A 15,626-nucleotide genomic window follows, 5' to 3' on the forward strand; every position below is an offset into this window, starting at 1 on the left:
TTTTTCTCTCTCTCGTAAAGCTGTTTAAGCGGTTATATTTTGTGTATTTGAGTCTATACGCGAGCCCATATGTGAATGAAAGCAAATTCCTTTGAACAGACAGAATGAGCAGTTAGTGTTTTACTTTATAACAGTTATTTGTGATTCTCTTCTGTTTCCACGGAGACCCCGAAATAAATATTCTGTTATCATTTGTTCTCATCTATGCTGTCTCAAACCTGTATGATTTTCTATACCCCATGGAGTGCAACAAGAGTCACTATTCACTTTACTAACATTTTCCATACAGTGATGACTAATTCTGCGTTGCATCTACTCTTATAATAATTTTTGCATTAAGCTTCCACTTTAGAACCATTTCGATGTTATTTTTCAAATGTTAGGTTCTTCCTTGGTCTTTCTGTTTCTGTGATTTAAGAAACTTTAAACAGACAGGCTCGCGCTCCTCTGGTGCATTTGATACTGAAACCACAGCTCAGAAACTGGAAATTGTTGACTGACTACACAAACCGTGATTTTAATCAGGGTTAAATGGATTCTCTTTTTTTTAATTTTGAAGATATTGCATTTCTAGAAGTAACTAGACGCCACCAAGGTTCGAGGTATAGAGCAATTTGGACTTTCAGACCCTCTAGTGCTCGTAATTAGCAAAACGATAAAAAGATCTTGGAATTGAATATACATTTATAAAATTATGCACAGGCACGTCGTGTTCTCTCCACAATAAACTCTCCACATCAACAGGAATTTACAAACTTGATATTATATAGTTTGGTGGCTACCTTTCTTTGCTGTCTGGCTCAATTGCTTAATCTAGCCCTGTGTGTGTGTGTGTGTGTGTGTGTGTGTGTGTGTGTGTGTGTGTGTGTGTGTGTGTGTGTGTGTGTGTGTGTGTGTGTGTGTGTGTGTGTGTGTTTTTAATACTAGCCATTTATTGAACACCTTTATGGGCCAAGTTTTATGTTACATTGTTTAAACATTTTTCATAGATTTAATTTTGAAAATAAATGTACTTCTTCACTAGCTATTTACTAAACCAAAATCGGTGCTGTGTCAGTGCATGTATATCAGATGAAACTCATCCAAATGCCTTTGGATTTGGTAACAACAGACTGTTTGTTCATGCGGTGTTGTGTAAGAGGACAGATGCTTGGTTTTAACCGCTCTGTAGTGTCCCTGAATCAATAATTGCTCTTGGTACGGAGTGGCAGTATTCTTTGTATGTGTGTACAGTATTGGTGTTCACACCCAGTGCTTGTGGTAACTTTATTGCTAATTGAAATAGACTGGGGCTGTTTTAGTTGAGGTTTATTGATTTAAGAAGCTTCCACCGAATGTTGCGAATGTTTTTTCCAGCCATTCTGGTTCCAGGATTGTCACATGTTTGACGGTCTCTCTAAAAAAAGTTGTATCTGATCAGTAATGTAGATATCAGACAGTAAACATACACACAGCACATACGAGTTATTGCATTGTATCCTGAATATTTAAAGGGATGGTTCACGCGACAAAGAAAATTATGTAATCATCATCTGCCTAGGATTGTTTGCAAACCTTTTCTTCCTTCTGTGTAGCACAAAAGTGTTGTATATGTGAATTTATCAGCATGGCTAGAAGTCACATTTTTAGTATCATGTTGTGCCAGTAGGTCCAACTTAGAGCAATAATATGGGTCTGTGTGTTTTACACAACTCTGCATGTTTTAGAAATCATCAGTGCTATCAGTTCCTGTCTTTGTGCAAATTGCAAGTCCTTTGCCCTGATGACAGGTGTAACCGTAAACATTCAAACTTGAACATTTGAATTTGAATTTGAGATCAAGACGTTACGTTTTTTCTTTCTTGAGATCATGGTAATGAAGTGACTAATGTAAATGTGCACTGGTCATTTGGTGTGTTCATTTAGACTACTTCATCTCAGCACATTGATCACATTTTAGACATTCTTTGAACTGAGGCTACACGCAGCCACTGATAAGAAAGTGTCCCATGTGTGTTTATTAGAAACTCTGCACTTTAGCACCCAGGCACCAGAATCAGCAGAATTTAGATCTGTTGATTGCATGAATGTACTCAGATACAAGTACTACTGATTGTGCGTAGACCTTTGAAGTCAGAGACTGAGAAGTCAAAGATGGTGAGCTGTAGAGGCTTATTCAAGGAGACCAGGGGTGTATAAAGTGAGTGTCTGCTTGTTATTCTGTTGTATTTATTGTCTCTGGTTAGATTATGGACATGCAAAACTAGCTACATATTTTCAAAACACCCTTGTCTGACTAGTGAGCTAATGATTTCAAAAGATATAGTCCACCCAAAAATGAAGTCATGTTTTACTCACCCTCATGTTGTTTCAAACCTGTAAGACTTTTTTTCTCTCTCTTCTGTGGAACATAAAAGATATTTTGAAGAACGCTGAAAATACAGACATTTCTTACAGTCATACATGTTTGGAATGAAATTGGTGAATGAAATTTTTCAGGTGGCCTATCCCTTTAAGGACAGTCTGTGTAGGTATGTTTTGTTTCTTTCTTGTGTGTACATCACAAATAGCTCAATGAATTGCAACAGAATGAAAAAGAAAGAAGGGGAATGGTTTATCTTAAAAATAAGTAACAAAAATAAGAACCACAAACATTTTATGTTCAGTTCATTCGTTATTATTATTATTTCATTTAATTTTTTTACTTCGCTAAACCACTCTATTCTTACTAATCCACTTTAAAACTGTTAAATGTCCAATTAATGATTTAATATATCTAAAGCTTACAAGATGACCCATTCTTAGTGCAAAGTCAGATCTTTTTTTATATGAATTACTTAAAGGGATATTTCCCTCAAAAAATATTTTTATCTTCTTTCTGTTCCAAACATTTTTGGTTCCCATTGACTTCCATAGTAGGGAAAGAAGTCCATGTGGACCGGCTTTAGATTTTTTTTTTTTTTTTTTTTATGTTTATCAGAAGAAAGAAACTCATACAGGTTTGGAAGGATTAGAGGGTGACTAAATTATGACAAATTGTTTTTGGGTGAACTATCCCTTTAATATTAATCTTTGTGTTTCTACGTTTACCTCTGTATATGTGTAAACTTGGCTGTTTCTGCAGGTATGCCGGGCTCCAGGTACACCGGTGTGGAGGGTTGGAGCAGTAAGCAGGTCGCTGGCTGGCTCAGAGACCAGGGGTTTCGTGAATATGTGGATCTCTTGTGCTCTAAGCACCGTTTGGATGGCGCCAGTCTGCTTTGTCTCACAGAGACTGATCTGCGGTCTCCTCCTCTGGAGCTTAAGGTGCTGGGTGATATCAAGAGATTGATGCTGGCCGTGCGGAGGCTACAGAGACAGCACACAGCCCTCACGCAATCAGGGTCAGAGGTCAGTGTGTTGTCTCCTATACACACTGGAGGAACAGACCTTGTCACCTCTAATGGCTTTGCAGAGCGATGGTCAGGAGACCAACAACACCGTAATGGGGCGGTCACTACAGTTGGTGGGGAACATAGCTACTCGAACGGCAAGCGCAAACAGTATTGTGTTCGGTTGGACCCAGAGTACTGGAAGACGGCACTCAGTGCACTTTACGCCATGCTGGTGTGCGGAGTGACATCATTTGTCATGGTACTAGTGCATGAAAGGGTTCCTGACATGAGGACATATCCGCCACTTCCAGATATATTTTTAGACAGGTGAGTTATTTTTGAAGAGATGGTGTGGAAATATTTCAGGACAGGTGTGCTATTTTACTTCACCAGTTCACATGGAGTTGGGTGATGAATAGAGGGTTACATATGTGACCCTGCACCACAAAACCAGATAGCACGGGTATATTTGTAGCAATAACCAAAAAACATCATGTTCTATGAAGATATTTTATATCGTAACTATATTAAAACTTCATTTTGGATTAGTAATATGCATCACTACTTAATTTGGATAACTTTAAAGGCGATTTTCTCAATATTTGATTTTTTTGCACACTCGGATTGCAATATATGTAATATACTATGAACTATTTGTGTATAATAATTATAATAATTTCATTATTTTCATTTTTCTAATAATTATCCATTTAACCCTAAATGTTTTACTCCTTGTATTGAACATTTTAAAAAATGCAACTGATATTTGCATATTAAATGCTCAGCCCAACTTTTCATGTTTTTGTTCAGTTAAAATTAGTTTATTTAATTTTTTTTTACTCCGTAAACTTTTTGGAGTGGTTTTGGAGTGTTAATCAAGAATTATTACTCTTGTTATTTATATGCGTGTTCCCAGTGTTCCCAGAATTCCCTGGGCCTTCGCCATGGCCGAAGCCTGTGCAGTAGTGTTGGGTTCCATATTAATGCTAGTGTTGCTGATGCACAAACACAGGTAAACGCACAAACAATATGCAGCATTTTAAAAAGTTTTCTGTGGTCTCGGGAGTTAATATTGTGTAATTATAATATTATCAAAGACAATCCAGTTCCCTTCAGAAAATTGGTACTTAATGACAATGCTTTTTATTACAGAAATCCCTTAAAAATGTGTGGTACAACAGTGAACATACTGTGTGTATAAAACTGTTACGCATTACTAATTTTTCATCTCTCTGTAGATCCATTTTGTTTCGCAGGCTGTGTAATTTGACAGGCACTGTGTTCTTGCTCCGCTGTGTCACGATGTTTGTTACTTCGCTGTCTGTACCTGGCCATCATCTGCAGTGTTCAGGCAAGGTAAGGTGCACACATACATAGACACACCATCTGTCCTTCTCATTCTTTGTCTTGGATGTGCATCTGCAGTGCGCAATGAAATAAGACCTATTATACCGTAGGTACCCCCTCTTTATTCTTTTACATTTCATGCAAATATTCTTTCTCAGATGACTGAATCAGAATACTATTTATCAGTATCAGAGTACTATGTCATATTGTATTAATATTATCAGTGCCCAAAACCAGGAGATTAACTCTGGATCGCAAAGAGGAACATTTTTTGTAAACGTAATTCTCTATAGCTTCATTTTTTGCAATTGATTTCGCCTATAACATTTAAAAAAATCTATTATTAAATATATATTTAAAAAAATAGGTTGTAATATAATTAATAATAAAATAACATTTTGAATAGAATCATGTGGAAATATTTCAAGTAAAATTCTACTGACTTATTTGAAGTACTTGAAGAGTTCAAGTTGGAGATTTTATTTTATTTTTTTTTTGCAAGGTCTTAATTAACTACAACAGTCTATTACATGAATGTACATGTATCAATATGTACATGTGTACAGTATCAATATGTAGAAACAGTTCTGCTTGATCTTATGATCTTCCTCTAATAATGTCATCAGCTAGCAACCACCCGGAACACTTAACATAATGTAACAGCATATATATATATCAGCATATACACATTATGTAATATTAAAAATATTATTAGTAATCATATAATTGTATAACTATCATATATTATGTTTTAAATGATTCATATTAGTTGTAATATTGTATTTTTTATTACTAAGATAATTAGTTATATTTTCTTTTACGTTATTCTAAAAACATTGTCATTTTTGTCATTGTCACCTTTTTGCACTTAAGCCTGACTATCATCAATCTGTACAGTGTGTGAGCAATAATATGCATATCTGTATTTTGCAGATGTATGGCGATGCATGGGTAAAAGTGCAGCGTGCATTGGAAATCTGGAGCGGGCTGGGCATGTCTTTAACTGGTGTTCATACTTGTGGTGATTATATGTTCAGTGGACACACTGTTGTTCTCACCATGCTCAACTTTTTTGTCACTGAATGTGAGTATACTGTACAAATGGTGTTGAGATTCTTACTCATTGAAAATACCCAGCATTTATATTACTTTACCAGCTGAATTTCAGCAATGCAATCAATGTCTTTTTGTGATTTTTAGATACGCCACGTAACTGGAACTTCATCCACACCATGTCTTGGGTGCTAAACCTGTTTGGAATCTTCTTTATCTTGGCGGCTCACGAACATTACTCCATCGACGTATTCATCGCGTTCTACATCACCACCAGACTTTTCCTGTACTACCACACGCTAGCAAACACGCAAGCCTATCAGCACAGCCGCCGAGCGCGTATCTGGTTCCCTCTCTTTTCTTTCTTCGAATGCAACGTGACCGGACCTGTTCCAAACGAGTACGGCTGGCCGCTCTCCAAACCCGCCTTCATGAGGATGCTTCTAGGATAGGCCATCTCTGTTTATGTCAAGCTTAGACTTTGGCTCTGCTGTCTGTATGATTGGAGTCCTGGGGAAATTATTTATTTTTTTATTTATTGCATTTTTTCACTTTCTTGAAAATTCAATTTGTACTGCTTTGAAATTATGTTTTGCTGATTAACACTTAATTTTACAAAATCTACCTATACCTATAAACCACGTATATTTCCTCTGGATATCCGTATAATGCAGAATCATTGTTTAAACATTTGTCACACTAACCACTAAGCATGAAGATTTTAAACTCTTGGAGGTATACAGTATGTTTGACTGGAAAAGAACTAATATCCATTTAGTATTTATTAAATAATGATACCTGATGCTTCCTATTCCAGGCCTTGACACATCCTAATGGCACATATTTAAAGTCTTACAGCCACAAAGATACAATGCTTAAGTTTTGCTAACACATTTTGACACTTTGTTTTTAAGTGACCGTTGTGTAGATCAGTTAATTTTTTAATGCAATTTCAGGAATAGTATATTATGTTATTATGAAATATTTTGCCAATATCAGCATCATATACATGTCCAGCACTTTTACATGGATTTTAAAGGGAGATACAGCATTTTCATTTACCGGTATGATTTGTGTGTTTGTATATGAGGCATTATTGAATGTAATAGTTTCATAAAACTGTTTATTTTTGCCGTTTTATTTAACTGTAATCTGATGCTAACAGAAGTCTTATCAATTGGGTACCTGGAGAATACTTGTACTTGAATAAAAGTTTACAGACATTTATGTGTGTTTTAGTATGTCAACTGTGTTGTAGATTAGTTTATTATTACAGTTTCTGTTTATACAGTTAGGTGTGATATAGCAAGTATTATTTAGAATTTACAGCGCTGTTTGACTAAAGATTAAACTGTTTAACCGTTTAACCTGATCTTACTGCAAAGTTTTCATTCACACAAAATGACTTTCATTTTGGTACCAGTAATTATTACATGAAATAAGCACATAGGTAGACACATGTACTATAGACAGTTTTCTCTTTTTACTGCCCTTCATTGCTTTACTCGACGATCAGTGTGACAAGACATTAAAACTCCAAACCCTGTGAGCCATATTGTAGATGTTGATGCAAAATGTATTAAGTAACATTACATTAAAATATTTGTTTGTATGTTTTATAGTAACATAAAAAATACATTTTTAGCCATTTATGTGAATTTATAGGACCCAATTGATATATGATCATTTGATACTTTTTTTTTTTATTTGTTCGTGCAAAATAGGCTATTATTCTTAATTAATTAAGATAAGAAAAATAAAATAATTGCATTTAATATGTACATATATATTTACATATTAAATTTAATATGTACATACATATGTATATATATATATATATATATATATATATATATATATATATATATATATATATATATATATATATTATTTTTTTTTTTTTTTTTTTTTTTTTTTTTTTTTGGGCATATTGTCTGAATATGATTCAGGTAATAAAAAAGCTCTTTATATTTATGCAGCTCTGTTGCATGCCAACACATACAAAATAAAGTGACATGATCAAACATGGGCTAAGAGTATTAATTAATTGCTCTGGATAAAAGCTCTTACTTTCCCATCATGGGTAAAGCCAGTTCCTGTTTAATTAATAGAGGACAAGCTTGTCAGTTTTGATTTATCACAGCAATGATACGATATAAAAAGGTGTGTGTCCAGTCAGGCACTGGTTTATATGATCTCTCATCATTGCCACATTGATTTAGCTGGAACGTTCACAACATGGTACAGTACAGCTTATTAGGTCTTTTCGATTATAATCTACAATACAAAAATATTGCTTTTTGCATCAGTTGTCTTATATGTCACAATATGGGGGTGTCTATAGTTATGATTAAAAAATATATAATAATAATAAATACAGTTTACAGTTATTTATTGGCGTCATGTTGTGACATATTACACAGTCCAGTATGTTCTCTTCATCTTCTCAGGTGTGTTTGCTGAGAGTGTGTATTCTTCTCTTCATGGTGGTCTCCTGTAGTGCCGAGTGCTACATTCAAAAACCTGAAGTAGATTTGTCCTCTGTCGATGACATAACAAAGCATCTACAAGGTAAGCAAAACTGTCCAAAGCTTTTTCTTTCAAAAATAAATTTCTTCAAAACAAATTATTTAATGTTTATAAATGAAATATGTTGTTTGTATAGTAGCCTATAAGGATAAACCACCATCTGCTATCACATATACTGTATATTTTTGTACGCTCTCTGTCTAATGTCCCCTGCTTCAAATATAATCATTGTAAATATCATAAATAACAGTGTTTTTCATTTACAGTTTTTTTTATCCTGTGCGTGCTGGTTTATTTAGGTTGTGTGGACTCTGATGGCATAATTCACGATTTCAACTCTGAGTGGGAGAAGGACTGTTACAACTGTGTTTGTGCACTGACTGGCATTAGATGCTGTAACAAGTAAGTTTAACAGTCTTACTATATTTAGTTTATTTGTGACTATTTAGTTTTCAATACAAAGTTTGCTTATATACATAATCTTGTCTCTGTGTGTGTGTGTGTGTGTGTGTGTGTGTAGGATCCCAACAGCAATAGAGCACCCTGATGAATGCGAGATGGTTGTTGACAAAACAACCTGCTCCTTCACTCTAGCACTTGTTTCAGACCACAGCAAACCATGCCCATTTGCCTAACACAACTCCACGTGATGGAATATGTCTCTGATTGGGTAGAAAGGCTTATAATTATCATTTTAATTATACAATAAAATGATATTTGTGGCTTTCTCTGGATTTTAATCCATAAAATGTGCCGAATTGTTCATTTAGCCTGTTTGTGCAAATTGCAGATGTTATCTGGTTCTGAAATGTCCAGCAGTTTGATTTCAGCAAGAAATTTGGCCTTTTATACTACAGGTTGTGCTTTAATTACTACAGTGTATTTTGCATACAAAGAAATGGGAATTTTATAGTAATTTGCTGAGGTATTTCGTTTTCAGTTTGAACAGCAGTTAATAGTTAATAGTCAATAGGCAATAATAGTCAATTAGTTATTATAAAAAAATATGCATAAATAACTAACTGTGTCACAACTATCCAGGGTGGTGGATATTCGTAATATCTAGATAATAACATGTGTATACACATTATATGTGCACATATATGAATATGCTTAAAGTTAAATATATTCATATGTATGTATGAAGAAATATAAAAAGAATTATGAACTTTCTTGAGCATTTTAACTCACTGAGCATTACCATGTGACCGTTTGACATCACTTTAATATGATGAATTTCGGTCACATGTTAGTTACATTCTCAGAATCCCTTATCTGATTAAAGAGAACTACAAATAAATGAACACGGTCCTGCCCATTTATAATAATATTTACACATGCATAACAGACAAAACAAACAATTCGACAAATAATTTCAAATGAAACAGATAACATAACTGACACACCAGCATATATGCATTTCAAAATTTCCACATTACACTTTTTGTTAAGAAAATATATTTAAAAAAATAATAATTTATCATTCTATTTACACATTATACAATGTTCAAATACTCTATTTTAAAAACCTACAGTAAAAATAAGATAGAAATCCTGCCTTTGATGTGAGCCTGAGGGACTGGGAAGCATGGCAAGATGCAGAACCTGATTTTGTTGAGTTTTGTGTGTTCCTGGAACAACACTGTGCCAATCAGATTTGAGGAATCATTTCAGAGTTTTTGTGAAGTTTAGGCTTACAATCAGTGTTTGGTACTTGTACAGCAGTGTCATGCATCTATAATTTCCTCTGGTTTTAGACATTACTCATGATTAAGGTTAGGTTTAGGTGTAGGGATATGTTAAAAATAAAATGGTTGGATTAACATGTTGTTCCAGGCTCATCAAAATACGCTGACCTAGATGATGGTCTACGGAGTAAATGATAGGTCCACAGACTAAGGTGGAGTCCTGGGCATGAAAACCCTTAAGATAAGAAAACCCTTATTTTTAAGGTTAAGGTATACTTAAGGGAAGTTAAAGGAACAGTACTGTTTTTTGTAAATAGGCTCATTCTCTGACTGCCCCAGAGTTAATAAGTTGAGTTTTACCATTTTTGAATCCGTTCATTCAATCTCCTGGTCTGGCAATAGTTTTGGTAATTGGTTAAATAACCATGATGTTGGTGTGCTTGACTGGCCAGCAAACTCAACACACCTGAAACCCATAAAGAATCTATAGGGTATTGTCAAGAGGAAAAATGAGAAACAAGAGACCAAAAACTGCGGATGAGCTGAAGACCACTGTCAAAGAAACCTGGGCTTCCATAACACCTCAGTGCCACAAACTGACCTCCATGCCACACTGAATTGAGGCACCAATTAAAGCAAAAGAAGCCCCTGCCAAATATTGAGTACATGTACAGTAAATGAACATACTTTACAGAAGGCCAACAATTCACTAAATATGTTTTCATAATTGTTCATATAAAGTACCCTAAATCATTAAGATTTTTGTTAAATGTAAGCCAAAATCATCACAATTAAAAGAACCAAAGACTTAAAATACTTCAGTCTGTGTGCATTGAATTTATTTTTAATACACAAGTTTCATAATTTGAGTTGAATTACTGAAATAAATGAAACTTTTCCACAACATTCTAATTTACTGAGATGCACCTGTATAGTGTTGGACGCCTGAGGTGGGGCTGGAGGATATAAGTATCTATATTTTTACCTCCTGTACTTTGGCTCAAAATCTCAGGTGATAACTGTAAACTCACAAACTCTGACAGTTCTTATGAATATTTACCAATGAGCAATATGAGCACAGCTGTTTTTTGAAACTGAAGCATAAAATTAAAGATCAGATATCCAGTATCTAATCTGACTCCACCAATGTAATTTATTGGACTGTTGGTGTATGACTGGACTTCTTCACATCTCACCACAACATGGTACTGTATATTTTTTATCCTAACCTGCAGTTTTAAGGGGTCTCTTCTAATAGGGAACATTGTGTTTTTTCTACATCATGCAAGCATGGGTGTATTGGGTGCAATTTATTATATGTACTTGGAATGTTTTCTGGTTTATATCTTATATCTTTAGTTATTTGTTATTATTATATGCATTGCTATCATTTTTGACTGCATTTTATGCTGATTTTTGTATACTTTACAGCATAAAGACTTGGGCTATAACAAATGTGATCTAAAATTAGTCCATGTTAATGTCCCTTTGTATATTTGTCCTGTCTTTCAGCTGAGACTGTTTGTGTTGCTTACAGCAGTGGTCTGCTGTAATGCAGAATGCAGAAAAGAAATGCCCCCCCCCTCCAGATACGACAAACAGCCCACAAGGTAATGTTGCTACTTGAGCTATTGGGAAAAACTACAATCTATTTTTATTAATTAATGTAGCTGCAGTTTCCAAGTGTCCTTACACTATAAAAAATGTGTGCTCTGTGAGTGCAACTGTGAGTCTGCAATGGATGTGTGTGTGTGTGTTTATATGAAAATGAATGGGAAAAAGAAAGCACGCTTTTCTCCGATAATAAAAAAAAATGTCAGGAAGGCATGAAAATAGTTTCATGTTTATTCTTGGTCAGTGTTTCATTTACAAAGGTTTAGAGCAGGCTATATGAGACGCCAATCATTTAATGACGCTGTTTCCAATTACATTAAACAGCAAACCTGATCAGATTACTTTTTATTTAAATGTTTTTAACTCAAGTTTTGGTCACACTTTATGAAATGTAAATATAAATATTATGTAAATATAAATTGGGACCCAAGTTTTTTTTCAGTTTAGTGTCAACGTTCAAGAAAAAAAATGATACGTGTGAATTTACAAGCAGGGTATAAACAAAATAATAATAGCCTTTAAAAATAGCCTTTTTCATATAAATTTCTTTATTGTTTATTCAGGTTGTCCTGATTCTGGTGGAAACCTCCATGAATTTAACTCTGAGTGGGTGAATGGACATGAATCATGTGTTTGTGGTTCTTCTGGAATCATCTGTTGTTTAAGGTATCTACATTTTCATTTTGCACGCACCTCATTTCTGTTTTCTTAATTGTGGACATTTTGCTGTGATACTAACATATTTTGCTGTATAATCGTGTTCTATGTTTTTAAGAGTTTTCCTTGTGGCAAATTCATTTTCCTTGAGCACAATGAACTTATACGAATGCAGTGGCTAATCATAGACACTGGAAAAACTACTTTTTTCTGAACTCTTGCCAATTGTTATGAAATCATCAACAATATTAATTCAGATTTTAAACAATTTTGTAATGCAATTTATCACCCTCTTGGCTTTATTTTTTCACTTTGACTTTGGTTCACACTGGTGCCATTTTCCATCCATGTTCTTCTTTTTGTTGTTAATGTTATGCACACTGTATTTTGAAGTTTCACTGATCACTTTCTAAAATTTAAATATAGTAGTAATTATATTTCACTGTATTATTAATATAAGCTAAAATTTTGAAAGCCTTTTGGTGGATCCACATACATGGACTACTCGGCAGAAATACACTGACTGAAAGGGTCCTCGCATCAAGTATCATGCAGTGGACCTTTTTTCATGTTAGTTACACAGATTGAACTAACAGTACCAATAGCTTATTAAATGAGTCCTTGAAATGTCAAATGCTATATAATCTACTACCAGGCCAGTTGCAAGCAAAACACACTTTCATACTGCCATCATTACACCAGCAACATAACAGAATTTGATTGATTTTTGGTCTTGTAATGTGTTGAAATTATTTTTAAAAATACATATTATAGATCATAGAAATATTATCTTTGTGTTTTTGTGTGTTGGAACAGTTTTGGAGATTATGGACCCTATGGACAGTAAGTCATTCTAAAATTAATATTGCAAATGTTTACAGGCAGTTAAGTGTAGTGTGGTGAAGGGAGAGAGCAATGGTTATGGATTACTTGAGGATTATTGTGATATTTGTCTGGACTGATATTTAGACAGCATTCATTATTATTATTATTATTATTATTATTATTATTATTATTATTATTATTATTATTATTATTATTATTATTATTATTATGGCTTTGTGTTTGTGTGTTTTGTAACAGATATGGAGGTTATGGGCCCTATGGACAGTAAGTAACTTGGAGAATGCATATATATATTACTTGTAGATTATTGTGAGGTGTTTATCAGTGGTCTAGACACTCATTCTGGCAGTATTTATTATTATTATTATTATTATTATTATTCTATTATTATGGCTTTGTGTTTGTGTGTTTTGTAACAGACATGGAGGTTATGGGCCCTATGGACAGTAAGTAACTTGGGCAATGCATATAGATTACTTGTAGATTATTGGGAGGTGTTAATCAGTGGTCTAGACACTCATTCTGGCAGTATTTATTATTATTATTATTATTATTATTATTATTATTATTATTATTATTATTATTATATTATGATCCCTTTGTGTTTGTGTGTTTTGTAACAGACATGGAGGTTATAGGCCCTATGGACAGTAAGTCATTCTAAAAATAGCACTGCACATATTTACAGTTAATTAAGGGAGAAATATAGTGAGAAAGAGAGAGTCTCACAGCATTCATTATAATCATTACTATTAGCAAGACTTTGGAAGAAATAGTTTTCCTATTGTAATTGTATAGTAATTTTGTATTTAACATAACTCTGGATCACAGTGCCATAGAGACATCATTTGATTCAGGATAGCAAAGCCAGGAAAGCCATCTTCCTAGCAATGTCCTGGCAACCAAAATCTAAAGAGAGCAATCTGAATGTCATACAGGAATAGAGGCTGGTTTAAATCAGTCATACTGTGTGCAGCCTTTAGAATGCCACCATGGGCAGCTGCCAAGCTACACCCTAGCAACCAAATAGAGTGCCTTAGCATTTAGCAAGACTGCATCAAAATATCTGCATCAATAATTTTAATCAATAAATCTAAGCATATATATATATATATATATATATATATATATATATATATATATATATATATATATATATATATATATGTATGTGTGTGTGTGTGTGTGTGTGTGTGTGTGTGTGTGTGTATTCAATTCAGTTTGTATGTTTGTGTGTTGGAACAGATATGACAGCACTACCAAGCCCATTGCTGAAGACTTTGTGACTGACAACATTGAAGCTGTAAAATAAACAACAAGGCTAAATCCTGCTGAATGAGTTGATTTAAACAGCATTTTAAATAAACATACCTAAGAGCATGCATCTTTGTGTGTTTGTGCATTTCTAAACAATGTATGATTTAAATGGGCTTCCAGCAGGCTTAAACAAGATGCAGTGCATGTTTCCTCCCAGGTGGGCTTCAAAACGTGCATTAAAGGGGTTTTTGCTAATACAACAAAATGTAGCAAAATGGTTTCTATAGAGACAATACACAGAAATAGCTTAGAAATAGCTTAGTTGAATTTACTCTATAGTTACTTTGGCACAATAGTTCTGCATTTATATATATATATATATATATATATATATATATATATATATATATATATATATATATATATATATATATATATATATAAACATGTACTGTACTGTGTATGTAGAATATCAGTGATGTTATACATACATTTGTATCTTCATTTGATATACATTACAAAAATAGTTTAGCAGTAATATTCCTTAAAATTAATTGAATGTCATATAAACTAGATAAGTCACACAAATCATAAAAATAACATCGTAACTAGATATAAGCATTTATATTACTTATAATATAAATATTTTATGTTACTATAATAATTCAGTAAAGTATTTCTTAAGCATAATCTGAAAACATATTTCTTGTTTTTCATTTGCCAACTCTAACAGTTCTTAAGAATATTTACACAAGAGTAATTTGAATACAAGCTTTATTGGAAGTTCAAGAATCAAATGAAAGTTCAAATACTGTATATCTCATTTCAACACTGACCCCACCAGTGTAAACTATTTGATTTTGGATCAGTGCCATTAAATAAGAATTCAACTGAAGCAGAAAAGTTGGAGGGTTATGACAATTATTTGCCCATTCATGCTACCACACAGCTGCTGCTCACTGGTTGGAGGAAAAGTCACATATGCTAATTCAGAGGTAGTATTTATTGTAGCGTTCGAGTTCCTGAAGTGTCTATTAGTGTTTGATTGAGTTTTCTTGTGTTGCTTCCCACATCTCATCACAACATGGTACTGTAACATTTTCTATCCTAAATGGCATGCTTATGGGGTCTATTTACTGTTTTGGGGTCGATACTGTTTGGGGCTTTTTCGTTTTCTTCTGCAATACAGTGCTATGTAATTTTCTGTAACATAGATGTAAACCTATATGGGACAGAAACTGTATTTTATTATGCAGTATTATTTGCCATTTTATTTTTAAAT

The 15,626-nt window shown here is 33.7% G+C and overlaps 1 protein-coding gene across 2 annotated transcripts in view; it reads left to right on the plus strand.

Annotated features, from left to right (window-relative positions):
- The window catches only part of samd8 (sterile alpha motif domain containing 8), a 7,222-nt gene extending 242 nt beyond the window's left edge, over positions 1-6,980 (plus strand). Inside the window, exons 1-6 of one of the 2 annotated variants that reach the window (XM_043263720.1) lie at positions 959-2,179; positions 3,104-3,680; positions 4,270-4,365; positions 4,592-4,709; positions 5,634-5,784; positions 5,901-6,980. In XM_043263720.1, the coding sequence (XP_043119655.1) occupies positions 3,106-3,680; positions 4,270-4,365; positions 4,592-4,709; positions 5,634-5,784; positions 5,901-6,205 (1,245 nt within the window). In that variant the 5' untranslated portion in view covers positions 959-2,179; positions 3,104-3,105 and the 3' untranslated portion in view covers positions 6,206-6,980. Of the gene's footprint in view, positions 1-958; positions 2,180-3,103; positions 3,681-4,269; positions 4,366-4,591; positions 4,710-5,633; positions 5,785-5,900 lie in introns of those variants that run through there. The other variant, XM_043263719.1, reaches the window with a different exon arrangement.
- The last annotated feature ends 8,646 nt before the right edge of the window (positions 6,981-15,626 follow it).

This window comes from Puntigrus tetrazona, chromosome 17, assembly GCF_018831695.1.
Source record: "Puntigrus tetrazona isolate hp1 chromosome 17, ASM1883169v1, whole genome shotgun sequence".
Taxonomy (NCBI): domain Eukaryota; kingdom Metazoa; phylum Chordata; class Actinopteri; order Cypriniformes; family Cyprinidae; genus Puntigrus; species Puntigrus tetrazona.